Source organism: Myotis yumanensis, unplaced genomic scaffold (assembly GCF_028538775.1).
Source record: "Myotis yumanensis isolate MYYU_CA2020_CCGP unplaced genomic scaffold, mMyoYum1.0.hap1 SCAF_9, whole genome shotgun sequence".
In the NCBI taxonomy this organism is placed as follows: Eukaryota; Metazoa; Chordata; class Mammalia; order Chiroptera; family Vespertilionidae; genus Myotis; species Myotis yumanensis.
The window spans coordinates 7,004,116-7,018,395 of NW_027223760.1; the positions used below are offsets into that span (position 1 = coordinate 7,004,116).

The 14,280-nt window shown below is 41.8% G+C and overlaps 1 protein-coding gene across 4 annotated transcripts in view; it reads right to left on the reverse strand.

Annotated features, from left to right (window-relative positions):
- Positions 1–10,093: 10,093 nt before the first annotated feature.
- The window catches only part of COA1 (cytochrome c oxidase assembly factor 1), a 28,891-nt gene continuing 24,704 nt past the window's right edge, over positions 10,094–14,280 (reverse strand). For 2 of the 4 annotated variants that reach the window (XM_070423738.1, XM_070423739.1), the window contains exons 5-6: positions 11,826–11,902; positions 10,094–10,753 (exon numbers count right to left, since the gene is read on the reverse strand). In XM_070423738.1, coding sequence (XP_070279839.1) covers positions 10,654–10,753; positions 11,826–11,902 — 177 coding nt within the window. In that variant the 3' untranslated portion in view covers positions 10,094–10,653. The remainder of the gene's footprint in view (positions 10,754–11,825; positions 11,903–14,280) is intronic. The other 2 variants (XR_011472599.1, XM_070423740.1) reach the window with 2 other exon arrangements.

Genomic DNA, 14,280 nt, shown 5'->3' on the forward strand with positions numbered 1-14,280 from the left:
CAGTCACTGAAAAAGCCTCTGGCAGTATTCAAGTTGCATGGGGTAGGTTCTCAGTGAGTCACCAGAGAGGGGCAAGTAGTGTTCACCAGATTATTATAGGTTCAAACTTGATCCCAGTGTTGGGTCTGAAGCAACTCGGCTGAATTCCAGGGTACCCCAAGTCTAGCTGCCACCCAGAGTGCCCACAGACCTTCTGGTGGGGTTGGGTCTTAGGGAGTTTTCAGGGAAAGGCCAGCAGTTTATCAGCCTCTGACAGACCAAGATTTGGCCGTATGAAGGGAGGTTCTGGTTGGATGTTCTACGAAAAAAATAACCCTTGTTCTTGAGCCACACAACTTAAGTCTGTTTCAGATTTTGCTGAATCCTCCTGGAGAGCCAAAGGATGGGGCTAGTGAATCTCCCAGGAGGAGGAGGCCTGTCAGGCACACAGGAAGGTGGGGGAATGGCCCCTGCTCCAGAGCCATAAAGCTCAGTCACTGGTATCCCCTGAGTTTGCCTGACTCCTCCTTAGGGTGTGAGCTTTGCAGGGTGCAGCGACAGGAAATGTGGACAGTGGATTAATGCATCCCCCCAGATAGATGCCATAAGGAGGGGAGTGCTCTACCCAAGAAAAATGGTGTCTGCAGTGTGGGAAAGGGACTCAGCACAGGGATCCTGGTGATTGTCCCCTCAGCTCTCTTCCTAGTGTCACAAGCCGGTCTCTCCTCACATGACTCTAGCCCACTCAGCCTCCCTCCGTTGAAGACCAGGCTGGATGGCTGCAAATGTAATTTTGTGCACTGGCCCTTTAAGAGGAATTCTGTGCTTCTGTCTCTCCCTGACAGACTGAATTACCACTGATTTTCATGGCCAGATGTTATGTGGGTGCCTTCCTGGGTCTGGTGCTCTGGGATAGGGGGCCCTGCGTAGGGTTGACCTATGATCCTGAAGCTGAGATATCACTCTATAATCTCAGCCACCACCTGGGGGAGTGGAGCCAGCCCTTTTGATGTCTACACCCTTCCTACCAGTCTGTGTGGCTTCTGTGAATCCTTGGTTCTAAGACTTCCGTTCCATTAGTCTTCAATTGGTTATTCTAGTTGATTGTTCTATATTTTAGTCATAATTCCAGTTTGCTCCTGGGAGGAGGTAAGTGTACCTTCCACCTACTTCGCTGCCTTCTTGGATCTCCAATACTCTGTATCTTATTTAAATCTTCTGGTTTCGCAGACTTTCTCTGACACCTGCTGGTCAACGTGGGGAGATATGTAGTGTGCCTCCTCACTTCTGCCAGTTGGCAGGAAGATTCAGGCTCGCCGCTCAGCTTCTGACACCAAGGCAGGGAAAGGGGTACTTCATTACTGTGGGCTCTACTGATACCATGGGGTGGGAGGACTTATTCCTGATTGATAGGTTGGAAGGGTAGGCTCCCCAAATGGCCTCAACTGACACCATAGTGGGTGGGATGGGCCATCAGGCAGGAATAAAACTCCTTCTCTATTCCCACCCAAGCAGAGAATCCGAAGAAGCCTCATTACAGCCAAGCAAGGGTGGGTACCATGGTTTCTTTAATGATATTTGGTTAGAGTAGAAGTTCTTTGCCTTTCTTGGTTGTCCCTTTCCTGGTCCTTTGGCTGAAGAGGGCAGGTTTTTCTTGTCTGTTCCCATTGGTGTTTCTGGGTAGCTTGTTTTGCCATGCACCCAATCTGGGATAAAAGAGGCAAAAGAAAACCCAGGGAACTCACTGCGGTGTTATTACTTGTGTCCCAAGGTCCTTAGCCAATTTGCCTGCTACTCTTCATCTTTCAAATTTTTCTTATATTTTATACATTTTCAGGATTTTAGCTGTACTTAGTGGGAAAAAATACAAAATTTGTGTACTCCATCATCCTGCCTACTTTGTTTTAAATAGTGAATTTTCTAAAAATGTGGTCCTTGAAAATGGCTTATTTTGCACATAGTTTGTAAAATGAAAGCATATTTTAAGTATTTTTAACACAGATGAACTTTCATAACATCCCTATTGAGCTCAGGCAAACCACTAAGGACATAGTGTGTAATAACTCCCCCCACCCCCTATGGCCCCTCCCCCCTAACTACAGCACGAAGTAGCAGTACCAGTTAAGGAGTCATCAGATGTTTTACTCCTTAAGTTTGATATGACAGATATTTTAAATCAAGGCAAAATGAGAATAGAAGTTTTTTAAATCTCTAAATTTAATTTATACAAAATAATCTTTTAGCTAAACTTTTGCAATGATATATTATAGTTCTCTCTAGTGGTCTTTATTTGGGAAAATATGGAGTCCATTAGATAATAAATTTAATGTTAAGACTAAGACTAGGAATTAGTCTTATCTTTTAGTCTAAAATATTAACTCTTGCACTCAACAAGAGCAACTGCATCACAAAGCCTTAATTCCAACTGTATGTGGAAAGGCAATGCTGTTGAAGTACTGTCAATAAAACAGATGTTTCACAGTGGTTGTGATTAATTCATGTTCATGTTGCTATCAAGCTCTCGTAGACATTTACAAGATGGTAGAATTTGAGAAATGGCTTACTGGTATTTTCTTCAGTACAATGGCAAAGAAAGAAGCTAACTGGGCTATGTAAAAACTAAATCAATAGGGATCACACAAACTGGAATACAAGTGATCAAAAATGCATTACACGTATTACACTAAAGAGATTATTTTCAGACAGAACCTGGCTAGAGAACCCAACCATGCTGATCAACTGAACGCAGTCTCCGTGTCATTCCTTCTTCGCCGACTCTGTCCACACCTTTGGGAACCCCTGGACCTGCTGGGGATGGACCCCAACAAAAGCCCTATCCGGTGTGGCTCAGTGGAGAGAGCGTTGGCCCGAGGACTGAAGGGTCCTGGATTTGATTCTGATCAAGGGTGCATACCTCAGTTGCAGGCTCGATCCCCCTGGTCCAGGAGGCAACCAATTGTTGTTTCTCTCTCACACTGATGTTTCTCTGTTTCTCCCCCTCACTTCCACTCTATCTAAAAATCTATTCTCAGCTGAGGATTAACAAAACTATTCTCAGCTGAGGATTCACAAAAAACAAACAAAAAATAAAAACAAAGCCATAAAAAAAAGAGAGAGATTATTTTTTTCCCAATTAAGGGGAATGGCCAAGTAATTTGGTACAGTTGACCCTTGAGCAATGTGGGAATCAGCAATGTGATTCCTTATGTAGTTGAAAATTCACATATAACTTTTGACTCCCAGAAAATTTAACAACTAAATGCCTATTGCTGATCAAAAGATTTAATAACAGTCTATTAACAAATATTTTGTATGCTATATGTATTATATACTGTATTCTAATAATAAAGGAAGCTAAAGAAAATATAATACATTTATAGTACTATACTGTATTTATCAATACTGTAAGTTTACTATAAGATACTTGCCTGTTTACTAGAGGCCCGGTGCACGAGTTCGTGCACAGGTGGGGTCCCTAGGCCTGGCAGGCGATCAGGGTCGATCAGGGCCAAGCCAACCGGGGCCTGCCAGCCAGGGGGAAGGATGGGGCACGGGAGGTTGGCTGTGGGAGCACACTGACCACTAGGGGCCAGCTCCTGTGTTGAGCGTCTGCCTCCTGATGGTCAGTGTGCATCATAGCCGCTGGCTGACCAGTCGTTCTGGTCATTCAGTCTTAACGGTTGCTTAGGTTTTTATATATATAGACTAGTGGTCTGGTGCACAGATTCGTGCACATTGAAAGGAAATTAATTAGAAGAAATATTTTAGTATCGCTATTTGCCCTTTCTCTATAATAGAAGTGTCAACCAAATTCATGATCAACAATGACAAATGGAAATTCATGCGTGCGATTGTACCGCACATGTGGTAGTCAACTTAGCCTTTTATAGATAGAGAATAAACTTGCTTAATTAGACCTGCTTTCTGATGTAGCTAAACTTTTTCCAGCCCAGTGAAGTACCCCAACAGGTAACTGTCAGCAACACAGCAGTAAATATCAACACAAAGCAAATTATTATTGTACATCACACAGGGAGAACAAAGGGTAAAATACTTAACTACAGCACTGTTGGACTATATTCTGTGCAGTGAGAAAATATCAACACGAAGCAATTATTGTAGATCACAAAGGGAGAACAAACGGTAAAATACTTAACTGCAGTACTGTTTGACTATATCCTGTGCATCGAGAAAACCTGAAGTCATTTTCAAGGTCCACCATTTCTTACTTCTTTTCAGTCCTGGCAAGTTTCTAAGCTTTCTAAATCTCCATTTTCCGGCTAATGAAAATAGGATTCCACTGAGTCTCCTATCTACCTACTCCAGGACTTCTATGAGGATCAAATGAGATGAGGCACATGAAAATGCTTCACAGACATTTGGTTACAGTGTGAAATGTTTCCACCTGGCTATAAAGCAAGTTGTGTTCCTGGGCTGAAGAAACTGCAAGAAGGCTAGTTGCTAGGGAGAGGAAGCCAGGCATTGCCATGTGATGTCATTACCTGGATGGACACTTAGCATATTAGCCATATATATATAGTATTATTAATTGTATACTTACTAGGTGTACCAGTTAATAGTGCAGATTTTTTTTCAATAGATGGAGTTACACATATGTTGATATATATGCGATTTGATATGTATGCTATTTTGTTGTATTGATAGCAAGCTTCAAAACTTATGTCAAATTTGCTGAAGGTGTCAACATCATAGATATTTTAATGCTTAAAAATGTCAAATTTTGTGTCAAAAAAAGAGCAATTGCGGGAAGTTTTAATTCATTACTTTATTTTGAAGAAAAAGTTATTGTATACTTCAGGAAGCTTATGGTGAATATGCTCCTTCTCAAGATACTTGTGAACACTGGGTTAAACACTTTAAAAGTGATGATTTCAATGTGAAAGACAAAGAACGTCCAAATCAACCAAAAAAGTTTGAAGACCAACAATTACAAGCATTGGATGGAGATGCATGTCAAACTCAAAAACAACTTGCAGAAAGATTAAATTGTTGCTTAGTAAACAATTTCGATCATTTACAAGCAATGGGAAAGATTTTAAAGGAAGGAAAATGGTTGCCAGCCACATCAACTGAACGAAAGACAAATAGAAAACCAAAAAGTCATCAGTAAAATGTTGCTTCAACGACACGAAAGAAAGTCCTTTTTGCATCGAATTGTGACTGGCGATGAAAAGTGGATTTATTTTGAGAATCCCAAACGCACAAAATCATGGGTTGATCCAGGTTAACCATCAACATCGACTGCAAGGCCAAATCACTTCGGAAAGAAGACAATGGTCTGCATTTGGTGGGATCAGGAAAGTGTGGTGTATTATGAGCTTCTAAAACCAGGTGAAACCAATAATACTGATCACTACCGACAACAAATAATCAATTTGAACCACGCTTTGATCGTGAAACGACCAGAATGTGCCAGAAGACACGGCAAAGTAATTTTGCTTCATGATGATGCACCATCACACACTTCAAAACCAGTTAAAGACGCGTTAAAAGATCTTGCCTGGGAAGTATTACCCTACGCGCTATATTCACCAGACCTTTCTCCTTCAGATTACCACTTTTCCAATAGATGGCACACGCATATTCTGAGCAGCACTTCAAAACATACGAAGAAGTGGAAAACTGGGTCTATGAACGGTTTGCCGCAAAACAAGAAAAGTTCTATTGGAACAGTATCCACAAATTACTTGAAAGATGAGGGAAATGTATAGCTAGCAATGAACATTACTTTTAATAAAGCACTTTGGATGTTTCTCTTGAAATTATCATGTTTTCTTTTATTACAAAATCCGCCATTATTAACCGGTACACCTAGTATTTATTTATTGGTTTTAAAATGATTTTATAACATATTTATTGAGATATAATTTACATGCAATATAATTCACCCTTTTACTAGTAAAGTGTATAATTCAGTGGTTTTTTTAGTACATTCAGAGTATTATACAACCAGCATCTGTAATTCCAGAACATTACATCATTCCAAGAGAAAACCCATAAGCAGTGACTTCACTGCTCCCCAAGACCCTCAACTACTCACTCACTTTTGGTCTCTGTGGATTTGCCTGTTTTAGACATTTCACATGAATGAAATCACACACTGTGTGTCTTTTTCACCTGAGATGTCCTGATACCTTTTTAACTTATCACTTTAAAACCTCAAGGTCTATAAGAATAATTCATGAAGGAGAATAAAGAAAGTTTTAGTGGCCTCTTACTCAGCAAAGGAGGCTAACCCTGAACTAACACTATAACATAAAATAAAAATGGACATTGACTAAAATTCACAAAAGTAAAGAAAATAGTAAAAGAAAACCCCATGTATCCATCAACCAGCTTCAACAATTACAATTTTGTCATCTAAATTCATGAACATTTTGAGTATTTTCAAGCAAATCCCAAGCACCAAAAATAAATTTATGGGGGCAGAGGAAAAGCAGGGGCTTGACTAGAAAAGAGTCCAAGAGAATTTTCTGGAACAATGGGTGAAATAATTGCTATCTTTATAAATCTATGGATTATATGGGTGCAAGCATTTATGGAAATACATAGAGTTGTACACTTTAAGACTGGTGTATTTAAATTTTATGTTTAAAATGCGAAAATATATTGAATTCTAGTTAGTAGGGTTTCTTGCTTTTAAAGTTCAAAATTCTAGAGCTAGAAGATTTCTCTCTGTTGAGAAGGGAGTCACAAATGTAGAGAGAAAGTGTGTGTGTATGTGCATTAACACTAGACTACTGAATGTAGTTTAAGATTTCTGGGGTTTCTCTTTGCTACGAGAATATATCCCACCAAGGATGTTGAGTCAGACTGTTTTAAAGTCACTTGAAATATTTATTCTCTATATGGTTTGTTTATTTCAATATTTTAAACATTTTTCTTTGTAATTTAATTTCTCAAAATTAAACACATGATTTCAAAGTCAAAACTAAAAAAGAAGGTACATTCCGGGGATTATAGCTTCCATCCCTGTTTCCTATCTACATCTCCTTGCTGTTTGTTTGCTTTCCTTAACTACTTTTATTTATTCCAGTTACTCTTCCATTGTTTCTTTTTCAAAGTGAAACCAGACACAGTGGGTCCCAGGCCCCTTGTCACTACTTGAGCCAAATTAGGCAGGGACTCAGACACATACAGGGAGAAACTGGATTGTCCGGCATCAGGGCAGGAACTCGGAGATGGCTTTCTCCCAGACGGGGTGGCCGGCGGGGGCATAGAGGTCATTATTGCTGCTGGGACCTCCCCTATTGCAGGGCTGACTGGCAGCCATATCTGAATCTCCATCAGCCTGGAATACACTGCTTGCTTCACCCTGGAGATTCCGAGACCCTCACCCCATCCAATTTTCAGCCCCTTCCAAGCTCTTTGCAGCAGCTTTTCCATATGCATGGCCTGTCCTGCCTCAGGCTTCAGACTTTGCTAAAATAAACAAGCTGCAGCATGCTCCAAACCTATCAGTAAAAGGGCCCAAGACCCAGTACTAACACCAACCTGTCTTGCTTCACAGCTAGGCCTTGCCTGGGAACTTCCAATCTCAATACAAATAGCTGGCATCTGTAGATCTCTCAGTAGCTCCTGCCAGGTGGCCTCAGGTAGTGGCTGACTTTGCACCTCCTTGGAGGCCCTAGAGCCAGTGCACCCAGTAGACAGCTTCAGATCATAGCACATTACAACTCTACACATCCACAAGTGACACACCGCAGAGGCAGACTCAGTGAGCACCAAAGCCCCATTGAAGCAAGTCCTGCTCCATAGGGGTATCTCCTGCACAGCTGCTCTTCCACTATAGTTGCAGCTGGTTCTCACAGCCAATTGGCCTAGAGGTCAATTCCTCCCAGTGATGCCAACAACAATCAAGGCTCAACTACAAGACTGTGCACACAGCCAACACAGGGGTGCACTTTGGAGAGCTCAGCTCAGGTGACTGTAGAGGCTGAGCCACTAGGCCCTACAGGACACAGACAAAGCAGTTCTACCTAATACATAGAAACAAACTCAGAAAAGCAGCCAAAATGCAGAGACAAAGAAATATGTCAGAAATGAAAGAAATGGAAGCAATCAAAGTACTGGATACAGAGTTCGAAACCATGCTTACAAGGTTACTCCAGGATCTTGATGAGACTTTCAAGGATCTTAGTGAGAATGTCAAAGACATGCTAAAGTACTGAAATAAAAATAAGTTACAGGGATTCAACAGTAGAGTTGGGGATTCTGAGAATCAAACCAACAATTTGGAATAAGAGGAAGCAAAAAACACCCAATCAGAAGAGCAAAAAGAAAAAAGAATCCAAAAATATGAAGATAGTGTAAGGAGCTTCTGGGACAACTTCAAGCATACCAACATCCCCACTATGGGGGTGCCAGAAGGAGAAGAGAGAGACAAAAATATTGAAAACCTATTTGAAGAAATAATGACAGGAAACTTCTCCTACCTGGTGAAAAAAACAGACTTACAAGTCTGAAAGGCACAGCGAGTCCAAAACAAGAAGAACCCAAAGAGGCCCACACCAAGACACATCATAATTACAAGGCCAAAGATTAAAGACAAGGAGGGAATCTTAAAAGTAGCAAGAGGAAAGCAGTCAGTTACCTACAAGGGAGCACCGGTACTGTCAGCTGATTTCTCAACAGAAATTTTGAAGTTAAGAAGGGAGTGGCAAGAAATATTCAAAGGGATGAATAGTAAGGATCTATCACCAATATTACTCTACTTAGCAAAGCTATTATTTAGAATTGAAGAAAAAGCTAAAGGAGTTCATCATCACCAAATCAGAATTACATAAAATGTTGAAGGGTATTCTTTAAGAAGAGGAAGGGAAAGAGAAAGGAAGAGGAGGAGGAGGAGGAGGAGGAGGAGGAGGAGGAGGAGGAGGAGGAGGAGGGAGGAGGAAGAGGTAAAAGAGGAGGAGGAGGGAGGAGGGGAGAAGGTGGAGGAAAAGGGAAAGGAAGGAGAGAGGAGGAGAAAGAAGGAGAAGGAGGAGGAGAAGGAGGAGAAGGAGGGGAAGGAGGGGGAGAAGAAGAAGAAGAGTTAAAAATTATGAACTGGCAACAAATACATATCTATCAACAATTGAACCTAAAAATCAAAATAAAAGAACAGGAAATCTAATAAACAAAATAAACTGATGAATAAAATAAAATCAGAGGCATGGGAGCAAGGAATAGATTGACAAATCTCAGAAGGAAGGGGGGAGGAGGAGCAGGAAGAAATTAACCAAAGATCATACCTCTGGACACAGACATTAGGGTGATGAAGGCCTAGGGCAGGGCAGGAACTGGGTGGAAGGGGGCAACAGGGGAAAAAAAGGGGGAATATCTGTAATACTTTCAATAATTAAGATTTTTTAAAAAGGCCCTGACCGGTTTGGCTCAGTGGATAGAGCGTAGGCCTGCGGACTGAAAGGTCCCAGGTTCGATTCCAGTCAGGGGCATGTACCTTGTTTGCGGGGACATCCACAGAGATGTGCAGGAGGCAGCTGATCGATGTTTCTCTCTCATCGATGTTTCTGACTCTCTATCTCTCTACCTTTCTCTCTGTTAAATATCAGTAAAATATATTTTTTTAAAAAAAGATTTTTTAAAAAGAAAGAAGAAGAAGAATGTAGGAAAAGAGCTCAAGCATGTCTGTTATTGTAGACAATTATAACTGCATGAAGCCTATAATACTAAAGAGGGTTAAATTGGCCCTGTGTGTGTTTTTTTTATTTATCTTTGTTGTTACAAGTATTAAAGATATCCCACTCCCCATCCTCCACCCCCCGTTGAATCCCTCTACTCTGCTCCCATTCCATCCTCAGGCCTTCACTGCACTACTATCTGTGTCCATGGGTTATATATACATTTATGTTAAGTTCTTTAAAACAAAGGTACCTGACCTCTAGTTTTTGTAGGCTCTGATGCTCTGAGGGAATGAAGATCTTTGACTTTATAAAACAGTCCCCTTATAAAACTACTAAAAACCTAAAAGTCTGGTTCTCTAATATGTGGTTAAGTTGTTTGGAAAGCTGAGGATAAGGACCTATTAGTTCTAACTTTCCTATGTTTTACATGTGCTTATGTACTGATACAAATTTTTTAGGCTTTCCAAATATTTTAAGTAAAGCAGCTATTTTTCAAACCTTTATTTGGGCAAACAGTTGAAACTAAAAAACAAATTAGAAAATAAAACAACAATGAAGCAATAAGTTACAAAATGAGAATGTCCACAAGCTACTGAACAATATGAATTCAGGGCAGAGTGACTGATACAAAAGGCTGTACTTCCTGAGAATTCCAACATGGACAATTAAAAACCTCTTGAGTAAATCTTCTTCTCACGGACGCAGCTGAAAAGTAGGAGGAGCGCTTGGGGAGAGGAAAACAAAAGAGATGAGAACCAGCAAATCAACAAACATCTCATTAATACTGATGCCTTTTAGTCTGTGCCTTTGTAGAGAACTTTCAAATAATTATAAGCTTATAGTAAACATTTCTGTCTGATTAAGTAAAACCTCAATAGTGTTTATTGTGGTCGAATCAGAATTAAAATTACCATATGCCAGCACATATAATCATCGCTCTGGTGGCTGGAAAACTGGCGCGAGGGCATAGAGGGGACATGTTGATGAGGGAAGGCCGTGCTTGGAGAAAGCTGGGTCTTTTTGATCACCTTTACTCCACTTTTACTTCATCACCATTCTCCTGTCTGAGCTTGAACACGGGAATCTGCTGACCATCCTTGAGCTCTAAGAAGACCTCCTGAAGGTGCCACCTGATAGAAACCAAAAGTAATCCAGAACACACTGGCAAATGACATGGTCAAATGGTTAAAAAGGGGGGGGGTGGGGGGGGGGGCAGGTGTTTGGAATATTGTCTTAAATTTTGTAAACACTAATTCATGTTATAACGAGGCGAACATAACATTTTCACATTTTATTTATTTTTAAAGAGTCGTTTATTGATTTTTCAAGTGAGAGGGAGGGAAAGAGGGTGGGAGGGCAGGAGGGGAGAGAGAGAGAGAAAATCAATTAGCTGCCTCCTGCACACCCCATACCCAGGGATCAAGCTGCAACCAGGGCATATGCCCTTAACCAGGAATCTAACCAGCAACCTCCTGGGCCAGAATGATGGTTAGGGTGAGCCACACTGGCTAGGGCTTATGTTTGATTATAGGCTCTCATTATTTAACCAGCACCATTTCAAGGCAAGTTACCAGTGAATGACCGATGGGTAAACTGAAGGGGCCTCGGGGAAAAGGAGCACCTTACTCCCCATTTCCTCATTCACTTGGGCCTTCAATTCTTGGCTGGAACCTGGCCAGCTCCTCCACTGATCCCAGACTTTGGAGTCAATGTGCTCATGAGGGGGAGGCACCAGGGGGAGGCACAAGGGGGCGGCCTGCTCATTTTGTGTTAGGGAATTAAAACACATCCTGGCTAAACAGCCAACATCTCTGAGAGAGCTTCCCTGAGGAAATGAGTGAATACAGCTTGTGGCAACCAGACAAGAAAAGCCAATTAATAGTACGCAAAACTTACATAAAGAGTGTGTTGAATGATTTTGGACTAGGAAGCCATGTCTTTATTTATATGTAATGATTGAGGCAGTGGTGTCAGAAGTGTAAAGTTATTGTAGACCTACGCTGCAACTGTCAAGGTGCACTGGATAAAATGTCTGGACTAAGGGCCAAAGCACCAGCTTGCTGTCCTGGCTGTGAAGCTTTTCAAGCTCTGAAAACGTAATTCCTATTACCACAGTTACATAACCACAAATGAAGATGGGAGTCAGGATTGGTCCCATCAGGAGGTCCCCTTCCTCCATACCCACCCACTTTCCCATAATACCTTTTAAAGGGGGCCTCCCTGGAGGAGATGACATAGAGATGGCCTGCTGACTTGGATCCAGAGACAGGAATCTTCAACTACAAGTGTAAAATGAGAGATATAATTGGATATGTCACTGTCTCTCAAGAGATGACAAAATGATATAGAGCTAACCCTATAAAAACCAGTGCTTATCTACAGAATCTGGCTATTTTCTAACTTCAGCCTTCCTGGAGAATCCACCTGGTTTTCTATCTGGCCCCTCCAAATGTCCTGCCCCTCTTTGGATGCTTTGGTGAGGTCAAAGGCAGCCCCCTCTTATTTAGCAAGAAGACCTTATATACCAAACTCAATACTCTGAGTACTTGCAATGATTATTTAAAAATCCAGTTAGAAAAGAACTACTGATACATGCAACAATATGGATGAGTATTAACAACATGCTGAGTGAAAAGAGCCTCACCCAACAGGAATTGCATACTCTAGAACAGGCTGAAGTACACTGGGGGGGAATATCAGAGAAGTGATTGCCTCTGCTAGGGCTGGCGGATGTGAGAACGGACCAACTGGAAACAGCATGAGTGAACTATCAGGTGTTGGGAACAGTCCACATCTAGAAAGGGGCTTGAAGGGTACTTGTTAAAATTCATCAAATAAGACATTCAAATTGTACTTTTCACAGACTGTAAATTTTACCTAAAAAAGAAAGAGCCATACACAAATATTAAACTCTAGTTAATGATATATATTCTTATGTGTTTAAAGATCAAGTATGTGGATGTTTGAAAATAGTAAGGTGTTCATGGACAAACCTTATTATGGCTAGATGAATAGGTATGGGATAAAGCAAGTAGAGCAAAACACTATTTGTAGAATCCAGGTAGCTTCTATGTGGGTTCCGCAGCATACATTCTTTTATTTTTTTCTGTATGTTTAAAACTTTTCACAATAAAGTAGAAGGAGGAAAAAAAAAAAAGTCCACTGTTTAAAAGGGGAAACTATTACCAGCAAATTGGCACACATTTTAACCTGGACCATAACGAACAGGTCTTAAGAAAAATGTAAAGGCTCATTTGGGAAAGACAAGGAAATCTTGGTTAGTTCATCCTCACCAGTCACCCCCCACAGGCTGGGCTCACCCCACATGGCCAGGTGCTGCCCGGATGCTGCCATGCCCCGAGCCTAGGGAGTGAGCCTGGGAACCTCAGAGTGAGCTGGTAGGTGTTTACTAATATGCTACTATTTAAAAAATATTGAATGCAATCTTTTGTTTCTCAATGAAAACTAAAGACAATTTGAGCCAAGTGAAAGGGACACAATGTTGTAACAAGGAAACCCATCACAAGGCGCCTCCCAGGGTGCCTTCCTGTGCCCAGGTGATAGGCAAAGGTACTTTCATGGGCTGAGAGATGGTGTATCTTATCCACAGCAAACTGTCACCAAGAGAAAGAGTGCCTGGGTACACATGTTAGTGTTTTCCAAAATCCTCTTTCATTTATTTGAATACACTTTAAAGACACAGACTTTGGAATGGTGGCTCCACACCCCAAGTCACTCTAAAGTGATTCTTCAGAGTTCTACTTTTGGAATCAAGCCACAGCTCTTCTCAAGGGGTTATACAATTAAGCAATAGAGCATACATTGAGCGTCTCTGCATGCTAAAAGAAAAACAGAAAAAGGGATGCATGTGTGATAGAAGGGCAGAAGTAGGATTTTGAAGAAGAGCAAACAGAGGGACCAGTGTCTGAACTTCGGGCAGTTGTGCCTCTGTGGGTGATGAGGTGCTTTACAGACTGGGTTCTGCACTGCCCAGACTTTGCCAAGAGTAAAGCAGGAAGTCTGATAAGCCAACGTGTTGGTAGGTAGAGACGATTTCACACATATACCTGGGGGGGAGACCCTTCAATATGACGGCTCCTTATGAAAAAGTGAAACTTCTCAACTCTGAACGAAATAAACTCCAAGTAGGGATTTGGGGATAAGATGCCCTGTGTTATATAGAGGCAACCTAATAAATAGCTGAGTGTAAAGCAAGTGAAGAACCCTGAGAGGATGTCACACATACTGTACAAACTAGAAGAGCAAAGGCTGGGTCGAGAGGAGGCTCTGGGGAGCAGGCTTGAACTCCTGTCACTGCTCTCACAGGCTCGGCAGCAGCAGAGGCCAGTGCCCGGCACCACAGCCAACACCATCACACAGCCACCGAGGGCCTGGGCTGGGCGCGAAGAGCCTCTCAGCAGCAGCCGATGTGCTAGAAGACTAGGCCAAAGGAAGAGCTGGGCCTGGCCAGCTTTCAGAGAAGGTTCCCACTAAAACTACCTTGGCGTCCCAGTCAGTGGATCACCAGATCAGAGAGCTGATGCTGCATCAACCTGCCTTCAGCAAAGGTGCTTGCAGGCTTCTTGAGCATTGCAGCCAGGCCCTGTGCTCTGAGCTGGGAGACACCCTGAATAGCCAGACCCAATCTCTGGCCGTT